The 27,112-nt window shown below is 41.1% G+C and overlaps 1 protein-coding gene across 2 annotated transcripts in view; it reads right to left on the bottom strand.

Annotated features, from left to right (window-relative positions):
• Chn2 (chimerin 2) overlaps positions 1–27,112 on the bottom strand; it is a 301,879-nt gene that overhangs the window by 132,419 nt on the left and 142,348 nt on the right. For both annotated transcript variants that reach the window (XM_048786398.1, XM_015490179.2), the window contains 2 exons: positions 20,781–20,819; positions 8,445–8,500 (listed from right to left, as the gene is read on the bottom strand). In XM_048786398.1, the coding sequence (XP_048642355.1) occupies positions 8,445–8,500; positions 20,781–20,819 (95 nt within the window). The remainder of the gene's footprint in view (positions 1–8,444; positions 8,501–20,780; positions 20,820–27,112) is intronic.

The raw sequence follows: 27,112 nt of genomic DNA, 5'->3' as shown, positions 1-27,112 counted from the left end.
TTGAGGCTGGGAAGTTCGAGAACATGGTGCTGGCCTCTGGTGAGGGCCTTCATGCTGCGACATAATGTGGCAGAAGGGCAAATGAGCATGTGTAAGACCACGAGAGGAAACTGGGCCCAACTCATTCTTTTTACCAGATAACCATCCTATACCCTTGATGACACATTAACTCACTCATAAAGGCAGTGCCCCAAGACCCAATCATCACCTCTTCAAAGTCCCACTTCCCAATGATGATATGGTGGCAATGAAATTTCAACATAAGTTTTGCAGGGGACATCCAAACCATAAAAGCAGCACATGGTTGGCCTTCCCAAGGCCCCGACTTCCTTGTGGCTATTCTTTCTCAATTTGGATAGCTCCACCCTGTCCCCATTGAACAGGTTACAGTTGTCAAGGTTAGGGAAGAATGACAGAGCATGTGTTGCAATGCCAGCAATGCCAGCAATTATTCTTTGTTTCTCTAAAGCCTGGAATTCAGAGAATTCCATCTCTAGTAATTATAAATATTGGAATTCACATATTTAAGTTAGACCTTAAGACATAAAAATCTCCTGTGAGATGAAAGAATCTTCTCAGGAAACTTTTTCTATTATCAAATACCATTTCATCTTCCCTTCATTTTTCTCATTCCACTTTCATCTGAACTTAGGCTCTGGCTGTTCCTTGATGGGTCTTTCCAGATCTGCTCCTATGTCCCTTGTCTCCGAGCTTCTGAACCTGGTAGCAGCTGGGCCCCCAGAGCCCTGCCTACTACTGCCTATGAGTTCACCTTCAAAATGTCTAAATGGATTCCAGATGCACACTTGGTATTACCTTAGAAGTTCGAAGTACTCCAAAAAGGGAGAATTATTTTTTTTTTGAAGTGGGAGGGGGTCAGCTATGAATGTTGGTAGATCAAAGTACTTGTCAATAAGAAGGAAGTATATTTTATAGATAAAAGCACCTAACATTTGGTTTTATCTTTAGGGGAAAAAAACACTTTTTTTCAATTATTTTGTCAAAAAATGTTTTCTAACATTAATTTTACTATAAGGCTTTTTCACCTATACCTTAGTGAGTCTGAAACCAAAGCAAGACTTGCTCAGGACAAAACCACATCAAGAAAAAAAAGCTGAGTGCATTAGTGATCGAGATGAAAGCCTGGGAGAAAAAAATGACGGCAAAGCCCTTTATTCTTGGTAGTGTCAATATTTAGGGGGGACAAGAGACCAGTGGAGAGGGCCTAGGATGAAAAGAATAGATATATTTCTTGCCAGGGAAGAAACAGCCTTCTGATTACTACTATAAAGCCAATTAAAGGGTAATGAGATTGATTTTGCTTGTGGCTCCTAGAATCAATCTCAAGGATTTAAGATATCTCTTGCCTGGACGTCTTGAATCAGTAGAGTTTTCATGTTCCACCAAATGCACTTTATTTTAAAACATCGATTTTCAATGAATAAAAGAAGAAAGGGGAGAACAGTGGAACAGTAGAAAACTTAAAACTTGATTTAAAACATTGAGAATGGTTTGGAAAATCATTCAGCTTGTTCACGTCTCCCAGACATGCCTGAGACAAGATCAACGCCTACAGCTGCAAAACTGAAGGCTAGGTGTGATTAATAAGAACTTCCAAGAGCATAATGAAGAAGTGGAATGCTGCTGCAGGCTTCAAAGAAGAGTTTTACAAATAAAAGTGAAAAGGATGGAATGGGTAGATATTCAGGAGTACCAAAACCAGGGTGAAAAAATGCACAAAAAAGAAGAAAGGGATATTCTAAGCGGTGTTTAAAAAAGTGAATACAATTCACTGGAAGATAAAACGTGGTAGAGAGGTGCAATTGCAATTGAAGCTTGTCATTGTCATCTGACTCTGTCTAACCTTTGGCAATCAAGCAAAAAAGAGGATTCTGATAAAAAATGCTGAAAACTTTAGTTCCACCATCCACTTCTCCATAAAAAAAAAAAAAAACAAAAACCAAAAAACAAAAAACAGAGTTCCCAATGGGTTTATTCTACGGCAAGGGAGAAGGGAATGAAGTTGCATGAGACAGGGAACAATTTGAAATAATAGTATGTAATTTTATTTTCTTTTTTGGGAGGGAATTGCTTTTTATAATACCGTATTCACTACAGCGATTTTGAAAAAGACAAATGACACCAAATCATGTAGAGTCACAAAAGAATTTCTGCTTATTTGGTGTATCCTTTAGGTAATTCTAGTGGAATTTAACTTTAAATTATTCATGCAAGTAAATCTTAAACATTTTGGCCTTTTGGGAAGGCCAAAAAGAAACGTGGACTATTCCAGGAAAAAAATATTAGTCTGTGTTTAAGTAAGTACCTTCACAACTGCCAAAAGTCTAACTCATTACCCTAATAACAGCATTGAGTAAACCTGATCTGCTATTAGTAATAGTTTGAGGATTCTAAATTCCTTACGTTAGCGATCTCTATCTTTTTTTTTTCTTTTGAGTTTGCTCTATATTTACTGATCACCCACTATTGTTTGGCCGTGCTCCATCCAGAGATATACCTATGATTAAGACAGTGGAAGTCTCCGGAGCATGAGTTCTTCTGGAGAGAACTACACACAGAACCATTAAATACATATGTTAAGAAAATATACTGGGGGCTTATTAAGTGGTCCCCTTATCTGTGGTGACTCTTTTTGCAGTTTTTGTCACCCACAGTCAACTATGGCTTGAAAATAGTAAATGAAAAATTCCAGAAATAAAAAATCCTTCAGTTCTGAATAACTTGCATTATAGTATGTTCATAATGTTGTTCTATTTTTACTATGGATTGCCATTGTTAACATCTTACTATGCCTAATTCACAAACTAAACTTTATCACAGGTATGTATATTTAGATAAAATACTAACATAATTCTATTCACCATTTTGGGTATCCACAGAATGTTTTGGAACATATCCCTTGTTAACAAGAAAGGATTGTTGTTCTATAAGCAAAATATTCTTAGAGAATATCTAAGAGTTAGGGAGTTAACTAGCACACAATAAGGAGGGTAAGGAGGGAAGAATAGAGAAGTTCATTACATTAGACAAAGGGGAATGAAGGGAAGGGAGGGGGAAATGGGAATAGGAAAAACAGTAGAATGAATTGGACATCTAGTTATTTTCATGGGGTTTAGGAAGTGTCTTTATTATCGGCTGACATTTAATCTGAAACCTGAAAATGCAAAGAACCTGAGACAAGAATTCTAGGCAAGAGGCAGTGCAAAGGCCCTATGGTTGCAACATTGTGGTTTGGGTGATAAACAGGAATAGAGGCTAGTAGGGCTAAAAGGCACTGCAATCTAAGAAGAATGAGACAAACTGCTGAGTATGGCAGAAGGCAGAAGGCACAACATGGCTTGTAGGCCTAGCAAGAAGTTTTGCTTTCTTCTAAGATTAATGAGGAGCTACTGAAGGGTCTGATGTATATGTAACAAAGATGATTTTGGCTCCTGATAAATGGTGTGTGTGTGTGTGTGTGTGTGTGTGTATGTGTGTGTGTGAGAGAGAGAGAGAGAGAGAGAGAGAGAGAATAATGTTGGCTGCAGGGAAAGTGCCAATCAATTCAGGCAAGAACTGATGATATGGAGCTGGAGGCAAGTGGGTACATGTGAGATAAATGTGGATGTAAAACTGTCACTTAGAGAAGATAAAGGACTGAGGGGAGTCCAGGCTTCCGAGGTTGGGTGCCGCTGAATGGAGTGGCCAGGTTTCTTTTGAAGGCTAGGCCCATGATGGCCTGTGAGGCATCTACCTGCAGAGGTCAAGCACACAGATGCACAGAGGTGGCTGCAGCCCACAGGGAGGTCTTAGCTAGAGAAACAAATTTGGGAGTCAGTTTTCTTCTGCACAGTTCCTGGCAGACCACCCAGGCACACATTTGGTAATTAATAAATGCTTATGAAGTGACTGGTGGATAATTGACCGAAAGGGCAAGTGAGAATTTTGCATCCTGGAAGACGTCTTGAATCTCTTGGCAAAGAGCATCCAGGAAGTGCTTGCAAAGTGCCAGGTGCTGCAGCAGCTCAATTAATATTCATCATTGTGGATGCACAATGAAGAACCTCAAGGAAGCAGCGAACTGCTATTCCAGTGGCTGACCCTGCCCGGCTTAGCTGATGCCAGGCCCACTGTCCAGCTGCCTGTACCTCCTGTCCCTCAGCCTCAGGATCTTTCCTCTTGGTGGCTTAATTCCTGGCCCAGGCATCTTGCTTAGTTTTCTCCATTGCCATTGTCTGTGTTCTTTTCATATATATATGACAATAGAATGTATTTTGACATATCATTCATACATGGAGTACACTTCTCATTCTGTGGTTGTACAGGATGTGGAGTTATGCTGGTCTTGTGTTCACATATGAGCGTAGGAAAGTCATGTCCAATTCATTCCACTGTCTTTCCTATTCCCATTCCCCCTCTCTTCCCTTCATTCCCCTTTATCTAAAATTGTGCCCAGCCAGACTGCGGCATTTGGTGGCCCGTACGGGGAACGAACCCGCGACCTTCCCTCCCTGCCCCCATTATTGTGTGCTAGCGCCTGCTATCAGAGAGAATATTCAGCCTTTGTTTTTGGGGGGACTGGCTTATTTTACTTAGCATGATAGTCTCTAGTTCCATCCATTTATCAGTAAATAGCATGATTTCATTCTTCTTTATGGCGAGTGATATTCCATTGCCTAGATGTACCACATTTCTTTATTCATCCATCTGCTGAATGCACTGGTTGGTTCCATAGCTTGGCTATTGTGAATTTACTGCCATTTTGTCCTTCCATTCAGGGAATACTGCCATGGATCCCACTGTCCCCAGTGACTATCTCAGAGCTTGCTCTCCAGGGGTTGCGGAATCTGCCCTGAATCTTGTACATTAACTAAGTTTCTATTATGGGCCAAGAACCACAGTAGACACTTGAAATATTTACAGCAATCCAGAAAACTAGGTGTTCACCTTTGGCTTCAGCTTCCATCTAGCTGGGAGAGTCAGTGGTTGGCTCTGAGACAAATAGCTAGAAAGCGGTGGAGCGAGAAGTCAAGACAAGTCCAAGTTGACGCTGCAGCTGAGCTCCCTGCCCTCTTGGGCCTGCTGGCTCCTGGGGTTTGCCTGTGGAATCCGTGTGTACACTCATCTCACCTTGCTCCCCACTGGAGTCCCCGGGGAGGGTGGTACCTAGGCTGACAATCAGTTACCAAGGCGGTTGGCCTGCAGCTGGAATGACACTGTTTCCTCCTCTGCAACTGCGGGCTTCACTGGGCACTCATTTATCTTGTGAACTGGAGGATCCTCCCCTGAGAGAGACCCACAGACCATGGAAGTCACCACAGAGACAACAGAGGATGGGGGATACTGCAACAGCCCAGCCAGGACCAGGGAAGAGGTGGCAGCGGGAGATGGGCTGGTGACTCTGGAGGAGGGCAGAGAGCTGTGTATAAAAGGACGGGGACTCTTAACTAGCTATAGCTAAGAGGGCAGATGAACTAGAAAAATACACATCAAAAAGCCATATTCATTGTTCAAACAAAATAGCCTTCACGGCTTTATGTAAATGCGTTAGTAAAGCTTCACTCTCTCTGGCCACATGCTCTAATGGGGAGGCTTTCTGTCTTCATTAGGCACGTCCCTGAGCAGCCAGCTGTGTACAGGCAGAGACTTTGACTCAACCCCGTCGCCAGCAGGAGCAACAGTTTCCCAGCATCCAACAGGAAATAGTGCCTCTGCTCCCCAGAGGCCAACCCCTGGGAGGCCCAGGAGTTGGGACAGGAATTACCTGCAGTTCACATTCCGCTGGAGGACAAAGTGCATGTGGCTGCTTCGACTGGGGCTCATCCCAGCTGCACCTGTTCCTCTAGCTCACTTGACCCTTCCTTGACTGACACCTGGCTGGCTGGCTGGGCCCCACGCTGCCTCCAAAGAAGTCAAGCTGACGAGTACCCATTTTACAAGAGGGTTTGTGTCAGAAATGGGACATGGAATTTCTAAAGGCCAGCTACCTATGGACCACGCATCAATCAGGTATCCCTGATGAAGGAGTTGAATTGAGAAAGGTGGAAAGATTTGTTTAAAAGACAGATGAGAAGGAAAGACAGGCCACGCGTGTACCATATCCTTTAATGACAGCATTATGGTGTCGGCCATTCAGTAGAGACATGGTGGCTGTGCTCAGGTGATTAGGAAACTCATTGGTAAAGGAGGGCTTGGGAAACTCCTGTGGGCCACTGGATGTCTGAAGCGCTTCAGCGAGGTGACTGCTGCAACAGGCACAGTGAGGCTCAGCCTGGAAGTTTGCCTTTCTACTAAGAGTCATGAAGAACAGCTGAGGGGTGTTATTTATGTGTAACAGCGATGACTTGGGCTCCTGTTGATGAATGTGTGAGTGTGTGTGTGTGTGTGTGTGAGTGTGTGAGAGAGTGTGCGGGTGTTGGCTGAAGTCAGGGTGCCAAGAGTCAAAGCTGGAAGACCACACAGGAGGTTGCCGACCTGCACCAACTCAGGGAAGAAATGAATATGGCTTCCTGGTCCTGGAGAGCAGGCACACTCGAGATGTATTTGGAGGTAAAACTGTCACTGACAACTTGTAAAACTTGAAGCCTAGGAAGAGTGGCTCTGAAGATAATCTGAATGTGCCCGTCTCCTCTGCTGATGTTCCACCTGACTCAAAGGCAGAGTGACATGGCCACAAAGTCCTCTCTCTCTCTCACATACACACACACACATGCCATCCACACGAGGCAAGACTTTAAAAATGTGCTGAGTTACATTGTAATTCTGTTCTCTTTTCTTATGACACTAAAAATGCTGAAAGTCAAGTTCTTAACTGTATTTCCAATACCTAGACCAAAGCTAAAATGAACCAGATCTCTGTATCCATTTCCAGAACATATGACATGAACCAATGGGTGACTGTTGACAAGCCCAGGGTCTCAAGCATTGGTGCCCAGCCTTCCCCAGGGAATTTTTGTTCATGCCCTTAGACAGAGTTCTCAGTTGTGTTTGAATTTTACAAATATTCTTTCCCTCAGATACCTAAACTCTCTATATCCCGGCACGTGGTTGTAATTTTTCTGATGGAGAAACACTAAGAGCAGTACTGGAGGAGAGCTTAGGGACTCACTCATTCACAATGAGTCTCACTGAAAACACACTTACTTAGCACATTTCATATGAAGATTGATATTTATCTTATTTTCCCTGTATTTGACTATTATCAAATTCAAAGGACAGTAGACTGTATAGTTAGTGACAGGGCAAGGTCAGACTACCAAATACATTGGAACTGATCCTGGATTTTTTTCATAACCATCAATATTTTCTCCTCTCTAGTACAATTCCTGGGATGAGAAACTCCAGTCCACTCTTCACTAAAATCAAGTTTACTTGATGAATTTCATTGCTCTTCTACAAGAAGTAAAATTTTTTTGTAGAAAAATATATTAAAGAGTGATGTCTGCTCTTAAGTTATTGATAGGAATGTATGCAGATCTTTGAAACAGGTTCAAAACCAGACCTGGAGAGTACTGAAGTTCACAGATGAGTCTCAGGAGTGTTGAACTGGAATCTTCCCCCCTGACAGGGCACACAGGGTACTTTAAAGGCTCTCTGCAACTTTATACTTAATCAAAGGAATAATAAAACTGAACAAGGGCCCGTGGGCCTTTGGTTTGAAGGATATTAGTTTGGCTATTGAAGAAACTGGTCAGGATAAAAATAGGAAATAGAGCCTCAGTCCTGCCTTTCAGCCTCACTCCTGGTACTTCAGGCGATTAGGAAACTAACTAGTGAAGGAAAACTTTGGAAACTTCTGTGAGCCAGTTAGGCTGTTGATGAGTCCAGAGCATTTTCTTAACACTGTTACCTTTTTGATTATGAACACTTAGAAACAGTATATTAACATCTTTTTTAAAGTTTTTTTTTAATTTATTTTAATTCTCTTGTTTATAAATAGAGTCCATATATTTTTTAAGCAATCGCCAAGATTAAAAATATGGCCCCTTTTCATGTAAGGCCTTATCATTTTAAAAATGTCAACTAAATATGACAAATAATAAAACTTGCTAAATATGAGTGCCCAGAGAACTCAAATATTTCTTATTCTTTGTATGTGCTCTGCTGGAAACATTTCAACATTTAAGAAGTGCTAAGAAATCCAAACTACAGTAATAATAATAATAATAAAACAGAATATACATTCTGAGGGAATTACAAAGGATGCTTGATTTACCTCTGCCATGGTTAAAAATGTACGGCTTCTGATTTAAATGAGTTTGTAAGTACTTTTATAATAATGCCTGATTTCAAAATATAGATTGTGAAGATGTTAAATTTGGTGACATGTTAACAAACACTAATAGAAATCAACTCCCAGGAAACCTGAAATCCCTCCAGTACTAACTCAGTGCTGACAATTCATCATATTTAACAAGGTGTATTGGAAATAGCCGTGCACTGACCTCCCGAGGACAAATGATCCTCTTGGGACGAGGAGCCTCTTGCTGTAACTGATACACTGCCAAAAAAAAGGGAAAAGAAAGATAATTGTGATTAGAAATCAACAAAACATACCAACATGCCTTCAAATATTTTTACCTAGTTCTTCTCCAGAACTGTAAAAAAAAAAAAATATATATAGACACATTTTTTAGACTGGATAAAATCAGGTCATTTATATGGAAATGAGTCACTGTGAATGTAAACTGGCAAAATTGATTTTTTTATTCTTATAAGGCCAATTTAATTTCATAATTGTTACTGGCATTGTTCATTTTATGGCTTTCTTGGAAGGCTAGATACAGCTAAAATTCTTTTGACTATTTTAGAGATGAAATTCTACTTGTGAGTACTTGAGTAGTAAGATCATGTAATAGGATTCCTGAATGTAAATGCCAATGCCTCTTGACACTGCAGGGAAAGAACCGGCATTACGAGTGCCATTTTCTGAAATGTTACAGTTATGTGCAAAGACGACTGGTTCCGAGTGAATAAGCGGCACCAAGTCATCCTCCTGTCCCTACCTTTGTGTCTGCCTACCACCAAGGATTCCCAGCCATCTGACCACCTCCCTTCTACCAGCACCCCTCTTCCCTGGGCCCTTTCAAACCTTAAATAGTAGTAACTCTCTTCTAACCTGCTTCAATGACAAACTTTCAGGCTTGGGCATGGAGAAAAGCCAGTAATTATATATAATACAACTTATCTATTATTTGTGATTTTTTTCAGAATACAATGAATGGTTTTCCTGCTGATCAGTTCGTTTTCTATTCTTCCTTGTCTCTTTCTATTTCTATGGTGCTGAGGCTGGAGCTCAGGGCCTTGCAGATGCTAGACAAGTGCTCTACCACTGCGATACATCCTCAACCCTGATCACTTCTCCTAGAGAGAAAAGCTACCCTATCAAAGCTGGTACCTTTGATTCTAGTTCCATGAAATCTGAGGTTGAAAACCACCATGATGATCTTATCTTCAGAAACTTGAAGAGGCAAGAATTAATTTTATAGAATGAATCCTTGAAAAGTTAAAAACTAGATCATGGAAAGCCTTTGTAGAAACTGGGATAAGCACAAATGTCTGATTTATTGTTAGGCCTAAATTTTTTTTAATTGAAGGGCAGACAGTCATATGAATATAGGTTTAAAATTCTAGACTGGGAGCTGGGTTTGTGGCTCAGTGGTAGAGAACTTGCCTAGCATGTGTGAGGCACAGGGTTTGATTCTCGCACTGCATATAAAAAAGTGAACAAAATAAAGGTCCATCAATGTCTAAAAAAATTTTTTAAAAATGCTAGACTATATTTGTATTATGGCTCCCTGATGCCTTCAGCTCAACATGGGGTTGTTTTGTTTTATTACCTAATTAAGTGCAGACAACCCAGCCTTAGCACAGAAGAGAAACAATCTAACACTCTTTTGGATGTTGTAATGTGTCCATTTCTAAGTGTAGATTGTCCAAACTAATGATGGTGCACATGACATAGAAGGACAATTGTACCCACATCTGAAAGGAAAGCAGAGTTCAACATAGCCTTTTGAGAAGGTCACCAAAATGACAGACAAATAAAAAGGTGGCCTCTAAACACCTATCTCCCCTATCTGATTCAAATGTATGATATGTCAAGATCATTATACTGTATGTGTAACTAATTAAAAAAATAAAATAAAATGCAGCACAAAGGCTCTGGCCAGACACTGATGCGCTGCTCTTCCCAGTCTCAAAAAAAAAAAAAAAAAAAAAAAAAGCCCACAGGTCCAAGTAGACCACTCTATGGGAAGTGGGACCGGGTGCAGGAATGATGCACTGTTTTGCACATGAGATCATCAACCTGTGGGCACTAATTATTCAGCTGTGTTGTGATTTTCTGTTGGCTTCTACAGCATAGCCTGGACGATTTTCCTCTTCTGTTTTTTCCTCTCTTATACCTGTGGCTGATTCCTCTTCTGCTAACCCATTATCAAGGGAGATCCCCAAAGTCTCTCTCAGACCCTCCTCAGGTCTTATTCTCTTCCCTCTGCCCAAGGAATCTCCTCTACATCTACATTTCACTTTTCACCTACATGCAAAAGGCTCCCCTGTTTGCTCAGAACACTCCTCTAAGTGTCAAGCTGAATATGGAGCCTCTCTTAGAGATTCCTCTTGCGTTTCTTAAAAGGATCTCAAAAAGTATTTATTCAAAAAATAAAAAAGAATATAACACAATGAATCCCACTTTATATATGATTATAATGCACCAATTAAAAAATAAATAGAAGGGTAACCAGTAGAATAGAGGAAGGGCGTCAGGGGGAGGGAGGGGACGGGGAGGTACTGGGGACTGAAATGGCGTGAAATCTGTTATGTGCATGTTTGAATATATCACATTGAACCACACTTTTATGTATAAATATAATGCATGAATAAGACATAACAATTATTAAAAAGAAATCAAAAAGGATCTCAAGTTCAACTCATCAAACATTGGACTCATGATATTTCCCTTGAAATCTAGGTCTCTTCCAAAATCCTGGCATTAGCGAAAGCATAACCATCCATGTGATTTCTCCACCAGCATCCTCAAAACCATCCATGGCACTTTATGTGGCCTGTTTTTCACCAATGACAAATGGTCAATATGCTTTGTCAAAGTGTCTCAGCTCTGTTCACTTGTGTCCATCAATATCTCCTACACCCTACTCCAGGATCTAGACTCTAACTCCCTCCAGCCTGCTCTCTCCCTGATGGCCAGAATAACTATTGGACAATGTCCATCAAATCATGGCCCTCCCTGCTCAAAAGCTTTATGACCTCCCATTGCTCTTGGACATGACCAAAGTCTCCCACATAAATGATCTTGCCTCTGACCACTTCTACAATCTCACCATGTATCATGCTCTCTGCTCAGCCACATTTAGTGTCCTCTCCATTCCTAAATGCACATGCACCAACCTCAGATCCTTTGTACGTGCTATACTTTTTGTCTACAGTATTCTCTTTTCCTCCCTTTCTACCTTTAGTTATCTGTCCCTCATCATCACGACTTGAGTTCAAATATCATCTTTGTGGAGGAGTCCCTCTTGAAACCCCTCACCCCAGATCCAAAACCATCTCCCTATTCTATGCTCTTATAATTTCCTGTATTTTTCTCTATGTCACTTATCTCATCACCATTCTGTACTTATTGGTGTGATTTCTAAAAAAAAAAAAAAATTCTGTTTCTCCTTCCATGTTGTAAGTCCTGAAATGAGGAAAGGGATCATGTTTATTTGTGCTTGGTTTAGTAACTTCAGTATTTTTTGAAGTGCTTTGAATATAATTAAAGAGAAAACAATATGCCCTATTTTTAAGAATCCTACCAGCTTTGGAGGGAGATTCAGAAATTAGAAATAGTCTTATGGAACAGGGCAAAATACAGACCTGGCATGATACCACCTGTTCAAGGTTGTGGTCACCAAGGCCCCTTAGAATGGAATACTTAAGTGAGCAATGGTGTATCTCCCACTGGACGCCGTGCCGGGGTAGTAAGGACTGGGGAGACTCTTGATACGCTGACCTGGGTGATATTCAGGATGTTCTTTGTGAGTGAAAATGTCAAGGTAAAGGTATACAGTCGGTTCTCTGAATCCATGTGTTCCACGTATGAGGATTCAACTAACCACCAATTGAAGATATTTGGGAGAAAAAAATGCATCTGTGCTGAGTATGTATGATTTTTTTTCTTGCCATTATTTCCTAAACAAAGCAGTGTCACAATTGTTTACATAGAATTGACATCGTATGAAGTATTATAAGTAATCAAGAAATGATTTCAAACGTAAAAGAGGATTTTGATCGTTATATGCAAATACGATGCCACTTGTTGTGAGGGACTGGAGCACTTGAGGATTTGGGTACCTGCAGGGTGTCCCAGAACCCATCCTGCGTGGACACCAAGGGATGATTGTATACCTATACCTACAGGCATGCACACACACACAAACCCACCCCGACCTCCAGGTATTATATATATATATACATTCAAGAAAGGGAGTAAAATAATAGGTTTGTATTCATTTTTGCTTGTATCTGCATAAATAAGCTCTGGGAGGAACAAGGAAGTAAAAAAAAAAGCAATTACCATCAGGGGATGAAAAGAAAAAAAGGCAGAAGTGGAAGAAAGATTCCCCAATGTCCATATTGTTCTACTGTTTGACTTTTGAGCCACACGTATGTATTTCTTATTCAAAACAAGGCGGAGAGGCTGCTGGAGGCAGGGTCAGAGAAGCATGCTGGTGGAGGAGGAAGCTGACGGAGGACAAGGTGACCAACGACAGAGAGAAGTGGCTGTCTGGAGCCCTGTATCCCTCCTGAGTCAGGGTCAGCACTGCCCAGCTGCTCCTGCGTAGGCTGCTGCTGTTCATAAGTCTAATGGGAGCCCAGGGGCCATCTCCCAGAATCCCAGAGTTTGGGCTCCAGATGGACTGCAGAATCCACATTCAGCGAGACTCATCCATCCTTCTCTCTCTTTCTTTTGGTAACGGGGATTGAAACCAGGAGCACTGAACCACTGAGCCACATCTCCAGCCCTATTGAATTTTTTAAAAATTTTGAAACAGGGTCTAAGTTGCGGAGGCTGGCTTTGAATTTGTGATCCTCCAGCCTTAGCCTCCTGGGCTGCTGGGACATAGGCGTGCGCCTGGCAGTGAACTCCGTTTTTTAAGGAGGAGGCCAAGATGTATACCAGTTTTAAGAGAGAAGCAGTTTTAGCTTAGCACTCCTTTGCAATTCATAACAGCAAATATGTGAGCATCTGCTATATGCCAGACACCACAGTCAGCATTATGTGTAGACTCTGAGGATGAATGGAGAGGCAGGAGAAGAGAAGAGACAGCATACTAAGTACCTGCCATGTGACAGGAGCAATATTTTATTGAGTTCTTTCTTTCTCTCTCTCCCACAGAAAACCAACTTCCTATCATTACCATTTTCATTTCTCAGACAAGGAAATAAGAACAGAGAAGTTAAACATTTGTCCCAGGGCATTGGGCTAGATGTAACCTTTTGATCCCGGGCCTTGGTTTATTGTGCCTGTGCCTCTGGGCCTTTGCTCTTGCTGTCCCTTGGACTGAGTTGCTCTTTCTCAAGATACCCACAAGGCTCATTCACTGCTTTCATTCGGGTCTCTACTTAAATCTCAGCTTGCAGGGCTTCCCTGACTTGTCTATAGAAAATTCCACCCACCACTCTGCTCCCTTCTGCTTCTTGGTATATCTCAGAGCTCAACACCATTAGCACCGCTAACAGATAAAATATAAATATTTTACTTCTCTAGTTCTTACACTACCTCCCCTGAGTATAATGAAGCCCTCTGAGGGTGGGGATTCTTGTTCTGTCCACTGAGTATCCTCAGTGTCCATGAAAGAGCTGGGCACAGAGTAGGTGCTTAATGAATATTTGGTGAAGAAATGGACTCCAATAGCCCATGAATTACAGCCTGTGCCTTCGAGGAGCCTGACCCAAGGAGGGGGATGTGCTTAGAGAAGCAAAATCAAGGTGGGACCTGAGCTTTAATGAGGAGGAAAGGAGGAAGCTGTTCTGTTTGCTCGGGGGCTGGCTTCCTGAGGGGAGAGGGATGGGGCTCCCCTGGAGGGATTAGTGGGGCTTTGCAGGTAAAAGAGAAAGAGGGTTATGGGGCAGGAGGATGAGCATCAGCAGGGAAGGAAAAGGATGTGCCAGTTGGTCATTCAGAGGCCAGTGTGGCAGTTGTGCCTGGTGTGCAGTGTGCAGAAGGCCCTGTGGAGCTGGCCTAGGGACACTATGCTAAGGAGCTCAGTGCTCTCTGTCTGCAGGAGGAGGCAGTGACATGTTTTTAGCAGGAAGGTGACATCACTAATCTGTTTTAGGATAACAGTAAAGATAGAGCCATTTGCAAGATTAGGAACTGCCATTTTTCTGGGCACCTACTATGTGCCAGACATCTTATGTGCATCTTCTCTTGAATCATCCCCCAAAGCTACCACATAACTATTCTCCCTCACTGATACAGCAGTGGAGGTGCTGCCCACTTTGAAGACACTCAAGATCACACAAATAATAGGATTAAGTCAAAATTGAGATACAAATCCTGGTTTTCCAGAACTCAAAGTCTGTATTTCTCAGCCTCAGCTGGTAGTTCCCTACAGCCGGACAGGCCCACCTGGGCTGCTTGCATTAGGATCTCCATGAAGCCATCATGAAATACAGGTTCCCAGACTCCATCCCTGGAGATGCACACTCTGCGAGTCTGACAAGGATCCTGATTTCTGTTCTTTTTCAATCTCCTCAGGAGATTCGAATGTATGTCCAGGGGCAGGGGACCAGTGCCCTTTGCCTCTCTGATTGGGGGAGGGTGGGGCGAACCAGGAGACAGGGAATAGAGAGAGAGCAGTACTTCTCGTGTACACAAGGGAGATCGTGAAAGCATGAGTTCAGGTGACACTGGTGGGAATGCAGTCGAGAGAGGGGTTGATTGCCCAGGAGGGTAGAAGGACTTGACCACAAACTGAATGGAGGGAAGGGGGAGACTGAGATGCCAATAACAGAAATGAGGGATGCATTGGACCATCTCTGGACAGTGCCTCTCTCATGTCAACAGCCTAAGTCCCAGCACTCTTCTAGGCCCTGAGGATACTGCAGTGGACAGAACAAAGACCCTACCCTCAGAGAGCCTCACTATACTCAGAATAGGTGTCCTCTAGGAACCCCCTGAGCCTTAACAAAGAGAAATGCAGTAGTTCACCAATTGCTCAATCCAGAACAGAACCAGACAGGGGTGACTTGGAAGAGGAAGTGGGAAGATCCCTAAGCAACCCCCTAAAGCCAGGATCCCTCAGTAGCAGACATTATTAGTTTATTGCTTATTTCTTAGTCAGAAGGTCTGAGAACCTGTAAGATCTGCTCTATGCTGTTTCAAGCAACAAAAGTTGGCAAATAGGTACAGAATCCTATTTTCCATCTGGGTTACGTGTCTGTCTATACAGATAATGAGAGGGTAACCAACTGCAATGAAAACCAAATAAAAAAAAAAAAACAGAGCCCAATTTTCTATCTTAGCTTCAGACGAGAGCCTGCCCATTATTTTCAGGATTAGCTATACCAGAACAAACATCTGTGAAAAAAAGTTCTCCAAGGCATGTTTAATATAACTGAAACATGTCACATAACCCCAAAATGTCACTTCTTGAATTTTCTTTGTGTGACAAACACATTTCACAGCGAAATGCAAAAATGAATGTCACTTTCTAGGTGGTTCTATGAGCAGAGAGGTGATATGATGGAATTTGCTTCTACAGCAATGTTCCAGATATATTCCAGGCACTCCCTAGCCTTGGGCCCTCTACCACTCAGGAGAGAATTCTTAGCCCTGGAGAAAGCTGTTTGGCAGGGGTGGTGGTCACTGGGAGATGTGGAGGTGGAGGAGAGCCCAAGATTCCCAAGACAGGTAATGTAGATTTAGAAACCCAATATTTTATTTTTTCTTCAGTAAGAAAACTTAACCCCTTCTCTTCCCCTGGGAACAGAATCAACTTATTCCTGTGGAAGTCCTATAAAAGCTCATGGCCTGGGCAGTGCCAATATCTAGCCAGACCCATCAGTTCCTAGGAGAGCCCTCAGGGATGGTCCCCGTAGTCCACTTCTTTCCAAAGGGGGAACATGGATCACAGAACTGAGTCCAGCCACATGATCATGACCCTGAGCCAGACCCACCCTGCTCATTGCCCATGCCTTCCTCTAAGACTTTCAGGGAAAATACTCCTGGATATAAGCAGGGAATTATCGGTGTTTTCCATGTCCTCTTGTTTCAACTCTGTCCTCCAGCATATTCAAATAAAAAATATCATCTCAGTGGGATTTACTTCTCTTGTTCAGTGGCACTGTGACAAAACCAATAATCAGGCTTGCAGTGCACCAAACCCAAAAGTACCAGGCATACATGTGCATAAGAAAAACCTGTGGGGTTCCCTCAATTGCAGCTCACCCAACTGTTCCCATGCGACCATCAGCGACAGGACCAAGAAATAATGAATGCAAACTTCCCCCAGGTGATCCTGATACAGGGCGTGCACTTCAGGGTTGCGAGCTTCCAAATTCCTATTTAGGAACGCAGGCACAAGCTGCAACTGCTTGGCCTCCTGCCTGGGACAGTCTCATGGGACAGTGTCAGTCAGGCATAGCACCTGCTGCCCAGTTGGCATTTGGCATCTTCAAATAAAAAATCTTTCTGAGTATACCCAAGATGGCTGGCTTTTGAGCCTGTCTGCTTGGGTAGTGTAGTTCATATAGTTCTGGCTTAAATTTTGAAGGTGGTTTCATTGTTATTTTTAAGCAAACTTAAAAAGTAGTGTTTTGTCTATTTATTTTTAGGGCATCAAACCAACTTTTTCTGGGTGACTTTCTCAATATTCTGGGATTTGGTCTTGAGATTTGAGGATTAGCTGAAGACATGATTCTTTGGGGTAAGATTACTCTGTGGAAATAGCTCAGTAAATGATAGTGTTAGCTTCCAAGCAAAGGACAACAGAGAGGGCAGGAACTTAGGGCGGCCACATGACACCATAGCTCCTTGAGTTCATCTTATGTACCCTTGTGGCCCCAGAGTCTGACTTAAGGCAGAGACTTAATAAGCACTGGTTGAATGAATGAATAAATTAATGAACATAATATATAATTTGGGAGAACTGATTTCTGCAGCTCCTTACTCTTTTTTCATAAGTTTATTTTATTTGTTATTTTTTTATGTGGTTCTGTGGCTCGAACCCAGTGCCTCACACATGCTTGGCAAGTGCTCTGCCACTGAGCCACAACCCCGGCCCAGTTCCTTACTCTTTTGAGCTTCAAAGTGTGACATCTGTGGTTACTTGCCCAGCATCCATGTCCATCTTCCCCTTTCCAATATTACTCCAAGTTTTCCAATCGTGTTATATAGGATTGGTTCTTCCCCGAGTTCCAGGGGAGGGTCCTGATCAATCTAGGAAAGTTAGCACACCCCAACTCCCCCATTCACAGTGATGGACTCCGGAATAGGTAAGCCAGGTCTATCAAGGCTGAAACTTAATTCTGAGATATTACTTGAAGTGTTAATTAAGCAGAATGTCTCACTACCAGCTGCTCTTGAAAGAGGAAGCAATAGGGTTATTGGTAGCTATCTGGGGATCAGAAGGGAAGAACATGCTAAGAATGTACCAAACATAGGAAAGTGGAACAAATGAAGGAAGAGATAACATAAAGGACTGTGTTAATGTTATTTTAGTTGCTGGAGCAAGTTATGACTGAAGCCACTATCTCTGGATTTTTTGCTTAAGTCAATCAATGTGATTGAGTGGGATATTGTGTAACTTAGAGCCAAGAACATTGCAAATGGCATTACAATTTAAAAAACAGCTTTTAAAACTCAATCATTAGAAGTACACCAATTTTTCTTAGTATGTTATCATAATTGGGATTAATGCTTCACAATAAATATGTAATAGCAAATAAATGAAAGTTATAGTCAGTAATCATCAATGAGAGCAAAGATATAACATTAGTTTAGATACTAATGAGTTTGCATTAGTATCAAAATTAATCTCTCAAGGATGATTTCTGAGCATTTCAAAGAGAAATGCAAAGGCGATTCCTGAGGTTCTGAATGGATTTACCGATAGGTTATTTCAAACGGAACAAATTTAATGTTCTGATAGCTTTTTTGGACTTTCAGAAAAAATGCTATTGTTTTAGCATATTTAGATTTTTAGAAGTACCTCACTCATTGTTGATTCCTAATATTTATCCTCTGGCCTTCAGAAAGTGTTTGCTGCAAGAACAAACAAATGAATGGGAGATGGTCTTGGGAATGAGATGGCGTACTGTGAACCTGATAATAATAGTATGAAATACCTTTGTAAGTGCTCCAATATCCCAACTCAAAGAATTCATGCATTCAGGACAATCAAAAGAGAGTTCTTTCTTAGTGGTGTCCTGTAGGGCATTGATTGGTATATTTTTGGTGCTGTGAATGACACTCTCTTTATTTTTGGAGATGCAGATCACTAGGGGTTCTGAAAAGAGCCTGACTGACCGTTAGCTGGGTCAAGTAAAGAGAAACTTTTTATATGCCATTATGTTTGTGTTAAATGTCCTAAGCCATTCCTTTTTCCTAATAAAGTTTTATGATTCTAGAACAAATTTTAAAAATGTAATTTAGATCCAAAAATCAAATTTAAACCCAATGGCCAAGGGTAAAATTGATGTTGTGGACACGTAATTAGCAATGTTCTTTCTAGCTTCCTTAGGACATAAAAGTGCTTTTAAGAGATAAATTAGGTGGCCCAAGGTCACTTAGAAAAAGACGAAATAAATTTGAGCCTATGCTATCTTTTCGCTTCAGTAAAGCTCTCCATGGTGGCATTTACTCAACAAATATTTATTGGGTAGTTAATGTATGCAAGGTTGTGTGCAAGGCCGGGCAAGTCATGGAACACCCAGCACCTCTCTCTACAGGTATTTTGTTGATTTACTGTCAGAGCACTTCACACTCCATTAGGAAACAAACAAACAAAAACATCCAATTACTAAGTCATTAGCAGTGTCATTTAAAATCGAAGATGGGAATGCAGAGCGCAGGATTGCAAGGGCCCTTAGAGACCTAGCACAGCCCCTTTATTTCACAGATGGAAGAACAGACTCGTGCAGTAAAGAAAGATCGAGGTGCTTCTGTATGTGCTGACGTGGGAAGACAAAAACAAGATATTTGAGAAGCTGAAACAAGCAAGCTCAAGAACACAAAGCAGCATTCACCACTTGGGCCAAACAAAGTCCCAGCCATAGATGCCTTGGTGCTAGGCTTTTTTTTTTTTTTTTAATAATGGGAAGGGAATGCCTTAGAAAACTGATAGAGGCCATCCATGGGGAAGGGAGAAGGGGCATTGGAATATGAGTTGGAGGCTGGTTTGTGGGTTACAGGAAAATTTTATTCTTTATTTCTCTAATGTTTTATCTTCTTTGCAGCTTTGTGTTGCTTTTGTAACAAGTAATCTACAGGTGTGTGCTTGTGCATATGTATTTATAATATACATACAGTCACACATCACTTAATGAGGGGTATAGACAGGAGCTATGCATTGCCAAGTGAATTCAATGATATGCAGACATCACAGAGAACATCCCCATAAACCCACTTGGTATGGCCACTACACGCCTGGGTTGTAGAGTATATACTATCCTGTGTACAGTCCACTGTTAACTGAAGTGTCATTATGCAACACACATCTATATCTGTCTATATTTATATGGATGATAAATGTGCATATATGTATATGTACACATGCATATATAAATACATAGAAAAAAGTCTTGGAGACTTTCTGGCTGTGGGTCAGGCTTGTTTCTGGGTCCCACTCTGGATAACAGTTCACCATTTTTTGTGAAACTTCTGCACAGTTACTTAGCCTCTCTGAGCTGTGGTTTTTCTTATATATGAGATGGAGATAATAATAGTACCCATCAATTAGGGCTGTAATAAGAATCTAAGGTTCAGTCGCTTAGTACCGTGGCTAGCACAAGGCAGGTTCTCAATGGACATTAGCAATAACAGCAACATCAGTAACCATATTAATAATTATTTTTACAGCATATTATTTTAATATTTATATTATAATACTTTATATTATTTTTACTGGTACCTAGTAGAGCCGAATGAGAACCTGCCTCCTCTGGCCCCAGTATGGTTGGTTTCCAACCCACCACACTCCTCCTTCTCTCTCTGGAGAATTACTGAGTCAGGAAGATGATACCAAGAAAAGAGAACATGAGTTTGAAGTGATGACCATTGTTGTCTTCATGAGGGGAGCTGACTGGGCCACTGATACTCAGATATGACCTCTATTCCTAAGGAGTCATCCTTAGCGACCAAACATTATTATTTGCTGTTAATTTTTTAGCAGATAACTGCATATGATACTATAGGTTGAATTATGGCCAAGAGCATAATTTATGGAAGTCAACACATTTTACCTTTGATGACCAAATGTGCAAAAAATAAAAACAAAGCCCCATATTGAAAGTCAGAAGGTACACCTCCCTTCCAAAAGCATTCCTGAAGTGGGTCTTGGAGGTTGTAGAGACTCTGCAACCCACAGTATATTCTCTACAATTCCAGTCTTGGAGGTTGTGGGCGGGGTGCTGAGTTATTTCTTTCCTTGGTGGAAAAAGGAGGCTTTCAGGTTTTGGTGCTGTGGTGTGGGACTGCGTGTGTTCCATAACACTAGCCTTCGAGAAGGCAGGCTGGCTAGATTTCTGAGGAGGCTTGCATTTCAGGTACTCACAGTATGATTTCCATATTGGAGGCTGGTATTCTTCAGCATCTAGGGAAAAAAAAAAAAAGAAAGAAATCACTCTGCAGGTCTGCACATCAAACTGTCAACAAGTGTCTTCTCTGGAGGGGTAACTGTCAGCAGTACTTGCCATCCAGTCCCAGGGGACTTTCCACTAATTTAGGGGACAGTTCCAGGCACGAGGAAGGGAACGTGCATGGCAACCTTGCAGACCCAACACCACTTTCTTCAGATCTCTTACTGTGACAGCATCAATTGCCTAACAATTTTCATAGAGCCCAGTAAATCAAAAAATATTTTTAAAGCAATTAACTTGATTGTACCCTCTAGTAATCCTTTCAAACACTATTTACTCAACTTGGCATAATAAACATATAATTTACCTCACAGTTTCCAATCAGACCTTTAGCCCATTTATTAAGATTTGAGGGCAAGATGCAAAGTGGCAAGTATGGAATATTAAATGTGGAAAGTTGAACAACCCAACTCACTGAGCTCCTAAAAATCCTGGGTCTGACAGCAGAACACTGATGATCCAATTGGAATTGCATTATCTCCTTGAATTAACTCCAATGTGTGACTTAGAAAATTTTCAGAAACCTCTCAGCAATCAGAAGTGTCAGAGCAAAAGAGTTACAGCAAAATGGAGAGGATGAAATTGGTATTCATTACTCCAGAAAACAGACAATGGGAGAAAAATCTGCTTGTTCAGTCGACTCAACAACCCTGTGCTGACAGCTGAGCTTATTATTCTGATGCGGTGATTATAGAGTCCTCTTGGCTCACAGCTATGAAGACTTGTAAAATATACTCCAGCCTGATAGCCAGGGGAGAGAATTCTTTGCCCCAAATCACAAGGCATAGATCTGCGGGGCACATGAAGAGTTCTCTAATTCAACTTGTGTTATCCTCCACTCCCAGGAAACCCACAGCCTGTCCCTACAGGGTCCCCAACCTTGGCTCCTTGTCCTACTTAACCTCAGGCAAGCAAATGGCTTGAGAGCATATTCCTATTTGAGAAAGAAAACTAACACAAAAGTGGTAACTTTTCCCAAATCCCACTTAGTTACACTTGTGTAGCTTATATTATTTTACAATGAATATCTTGCTCTCTGGGCCCATCATATCACAGCACTCAACTCAATGCCTGCAAAGGTCAATTCATATAAATGAGTCTGTTGCTACCCATGTAGGGTCAGGAACCCACATATGAATAATCAGCTGCGTAGCCACACACACAAATACAGCACACTGATAATGGCTTATGCTGTTCAGACTCAGATTGCTAAATAAATATAGGTGCTCACTCTTAATACTTTTGTCAAATTATCTTATAATAGTGAGCTTGTAATTTAAATGATCAATTAATTTCATCCCATATGTAACAAACCAATTTTAATGGGCTAATATGAGTGATTTTTTTAAAACTATTTTAATAAAAGAAATCAATTTGCTAAACTTATAATAAAGTTCTAGAATCATCTATCCCATGTTACCTTACCAGAAAAGCCAGACCCTGTGTGTTAAGTGTGGATGACATCTTTGAAAACATTTTTTCAAAGATAAAGATAAACACACACCACATGGACACATTGCACAGAAATGTTTATCCATCTACCCCAAACTATAATGTCTTGTCATTTCAGAGGACATTTATTCTATGAGGCAAGTACAACCCACAGACTCCAAAATGGTCAGGACTGTTCATGACCTAAGCACCACTCTCTACATATTGGGAGGCATCCCTAAGACAGAGGAGGTAGTCAGTCCCCTTTATGCAGATCTTTGAATATAGTCCAGCTGCTCAGCTTGGATCTGCTGAGGTTTTCTTACCTAAAGCCAGAAGTTTAAATAAATGACCTCTCACTTTCCATTTCAGTCTTATTGTTCTGAGAAAAACCTAGGATTGGGTTTCAATGGAAATGTTTGGGCCCTAACCTAAATTTGATAGAGGCTGCCCTGAATGTTCCATAAATCACCCTCCCCTTTCCAGCTGCTCCCTATTGGTAACACAACGTGGAGGTGAAGAGAGCACCTACAGAAACTGGAAATTAGAACCCTCCCTTGCACAAAATCCACCCCTCCATATTGTCCCTCTGTGCTACAGTAAAATTGAGCGCCCTCCTGTGGCCTAAGGCACAGAGTCATCTGCAGCGGCCCATGTCTCTGACTCTGCTGCATGCAGACATTCTCCTTTCTACTTCTCATCCAATCCTGCTGGCTTCCTCTCAGTTCCTAGAGCAAGCCAAGCTCTTTCAAGTCTCCAGCCTTTGCTCTTGTGGACTCTCCTTGTAAAAACCCTGCAATAGATCTTGGCATGGCTCACTTGCTCTGCCGCATAGGGCTCAGCTCAAATATCACCTCCCAGGGGCTTTCCCTGCCAACCTCGCAGAGTGGCCTTCCCCCCCACCCCCAGTCCCTCTCCTAACACACAGATTATTTTTCTTCATAATGTTTATTACCATCTGAAATTATTTATTGATTTGTTGATTTGTTGGGACTGGTTTCACTCCACTGTTTGTCAAACTCCATAAAAGCAGGAATTTTGTCTCATTCACTTTTGCATTCCAGCCCTTAGAAGAGTAGCTGGCATAAAACAAGTCTTAAAAACTAAAATTAAAATGGGTTCTATAAAAGAATGAACTGTCGGGGTTCAAGTCCTAACCTCCCTCCTGGGGCATTGTGGGAATTCAGAGAGACTGCATATGTCTGCCTAGCACACAGCAAGTTCTGAAGGAAGCCCCACAAACGTGCACCACTCCTGGGCCGTCCCTTGCCCTGATCTTGTTTTCGCTCCCTCCACGGAGCCAATGACTGTCTCCATTCTTGCCCCCAGATCTGGAGCCTGTAATTAAGTTCCAGTGCTGTTGTCATGGAAGGTTTTTCTTTGCCATAAAAGAATTCAAATTGAGAGGCCATTTGTCATGCTCCAGTGGAACAACTATAATTACCTTGGCCTTAGAGACACGTTTCACAAACCACTATAGCGCACTGATAGGAGGCTTGGTCAAGTGACAGAGCACAAAATATTTTTTAATATGTTGAAACAAATCTTTAGCTGCTTCTAGCACTGTCCCCCAGACACACACTATTTGCTCTGACTTCATACAACACTCTTCAGTGATCTGCCTCACTCTTGAATAGCCTGACACTCTTTTTATTAAAAAAACAGGAATGGGTTTTCAAGGCCATTTAGTTGACCTTCATCATTTGGCAAATGAGGAAGAGGAAACACAGAAAGATTGAGGGGCTTCTTCAAGGTCATGAGCAAGTTAGAGGCAGAGGTGGGAGCTTTGTCTTCCAGGCCGTGGACACATCAGTCATTCCTGCCAGGCAGCCCCCCTCATTTACATATATTGAAATCACAAAAACAAAATTATCATATAACAGATTTATTACTTCGGTTCTTGTGAAGCTTGAAAGAAAAATGAAATAGAGAAAAGAAAGAAAATTGGTGTTATGAAAAATTGCCATTAGGTCAAGTGGTGGGACACGATTTGATCTGTCTCTGTCCTTCTATGTAATAAAGTCCAGGAGACACGAGCTGCTGCGAGCACCCAGGACATAAATGAGGTGGTTTTTAAAAATGTATGATTTTACTAAACATTTTTGGAGAGATGGGCAAAAAGCAAAAGGTAGAGGAAGTAGATAAAGAAGGCCCGAATCCAAAAATAAATAAATAAAGATCTATCATTGAACTTAGAAGACAGTAATACATTTTTAGAAAAGCCTAAGGATCTCAGGGACAAGAGGGGTTTAGAATATACATATTGCTTAAAAACACTGATTAATGTGGATCTAACCTTTAAAAAATATATGTTGACCTTCGACTCAGACATTTTATTCATGGGAATCTAGCCTTAGGTAGTAACTAAACACATACACACAGATAAATAACGAACTAGCTGCTCTATGTATAGTAGTAAACCTAAATGTGCAGTAAGTCGAGATCAAATAGTTATTGCATATGTTGCCATGGAAATGATGGTTTGGACCATAGTTCTGTGGTCAAGAGTCAGACTGCCAAGGTTCAAAACCCAGCTCTGCCACTTACTAGCTGTGTGACCACAGGCAAGTTATCTAAAATCTTTCTTGTCTAAGTTTTTTTAATCTAAAAAATGAGAGTAATAATACCATCCAACATACAGCATTGTGAAGACTGTATGGGTTGATAGACATAAAATGCTTAGTCTGTAAAGAGAAAGTAACAAATACACTTCATAATAGTCATGTGCAGGAGAAAGTTAAAAGAGAAGACACTTACAGGGAGGGAGGGAGGGAGGGAGAGAGAGAGAGAGAGAGAGAGAGAGAGAGAGAGAATTCATTGCATACAAAGAGTACAATGAAAAAGTAACTGAAGGATGTACATAAGATAAATTGTGAGATAAAAATAAAATTCTCAGTCTGATGCCTGAAATACAATATACTCAATGCTTGCTATTATCATAGTCTCTCTTTAACCATAGGAAAATATTTATGCCACATTGTCAAGAGCTAAACGAATCAGGTTACAAATCAACTTTCTAAACATGATCCCATTTTTAAGAAAATGGAAATATTTACATACATAGAAATTACTCAGAAGGCTATAAGCTCAATTATTAAAAGTTGTTATATCCCAAAGTGAAAATATGGCTGAATTTTATTTTTTTTCTATTGCTTTCTGCCTTTTATAATTTTCTGAACATACTGCTCATATAAAAATAAAAAAGAATAAGAAATAAATTTGCAAAAGTGCTAGGTGGTAGCTTTTTTAAAAAACTCATCCTCTAAATAAATCACACCTTGAAAATAAAGTAGGTGAAAAGAGACCCCCACAAATCTTATACTAACATACACAGCATGTGTGCATTAGTGTAAGAAGTCTGAAGGATGAAGACTAAAGGAAAGAGACAAATGCTTCTATACCAAAAGTCCATGCTCAACACCCTTGGCTCTCTACAAATTACTGAGAAATAAGCACTAAGGAGCAATCCTAAGGAGAGATGCTTAGAAAATGATCCAAAGTTTACAAAAACAGGTAATAGACTACTCAGATGAAATAATCTCTAAATAATATGAATATGTTAAATAAAAAGAAAACAGGTTAAAGGGACCCAATGTGCAGGTTAAAAGTTGAAAGCCACCTTGAGAAAACTTTCTGTGCTAAAGTTACTAATCCTTGGAAAGCTGGTGCTACCGTTCTGGTCTTGGGGGGACCACAAGGAATTTGGGGATTCATCCATAGAAAGCTCTGTGTGAGTGAGGCACCCTGAGGGGACAAGGGGGCAATGAAGAGCATAAGCCATGAAAAAGCATCTTACATGATCAAGAGCATGGCCAAAAAAGATCTCACCATTCTGGTTTTGACTAACCATGAGTAATACCCACTTATCATTGAAAACAAGAAAAGTTCAATAATTTAAAAATATATTGGAGGAAGTTTCCTGCCTCTGAAAAAAGGACCATTAAGAGAGTTAAGTGAATTCTTGCAGATTCTGCTCTGTGATGTAGCTGGAATAAAAATTTACAAAAATGGTCTCATACCCATATATGGTTCTGCAATTAGCTTTGTGAATTTGATGGTTCAACATATATATCAACAGCAGGCAGTGGGGAGAAGGGCTACCAGGGATTGAACTCAGGGACACTCAGCCACTGAGCCACATCCCCATCCCTATTTTGTATTTTATTTAGAGACAGGATCTAAATTGCTTAGCACCTCGCTTTTTCTGAAGCTGGCTTTTGAACTCGTGATCCTCCTGCCTCAGCCTCCTGAGCCACAGGGATTACAGGTATGTGCTGCCACTGCATCTGGTTTAATTTAATGATATTTGTTAGGCATCTGTCTACGTCAGCACACACAGATCTATGTTTGTATTTGCTCATTTGTTTAACTGAAGCTTGGTCTTCCGTGAGTATGAGTTTACCAAAACTTAATCCATTTATTTATGTAATAACTTCCAGCTGATAGACATTTAGACTCTTCAACTTTTTGCTACTTTAAGCAGTGCTACAATGTTGTTATGTGTAGTCTAGTTTCAAGGAAGTTGAATTCAAATAAGCGAAGGGTCTGTATATTTAAAACCTTTTGTTAAATGTTTTAAAAAAAATTGTGTCAGTGTGTGTAAGAATACCTGTGTCACACAGACTTGCCAACACTGCCTGCTATTGATATACATCTTAACTCGTGAAGCCTCTAAGATTCAATGAGAAGGTTTAGAGATGAGAATAAGTGTGCATTTGCAGGGTCGCAAATGGAGGCCCTACACAATCCTGGGAATGAACTTGTAGAAACATATGGCCTGGAGGTGAAGGAAGAATACAGGAATCACATGTTTGGG

Source organism: Marmota marmota, unplaced genomic scaffold (genome assembly GCF_001458135.2).
Source record: "Marmota marmota marmota unplaced genomic scaffold, marMar, whole genome shotgun sequence".
Lineage (NCBI taxonomy): Eukaryota > Metazoa > Chordata > Mammalia > Rodentia > Sciuridae > Marmota > Marmota marmota.
This window is presented reverse-complemented; position numbering and strand designations above follow the sequence as displayed.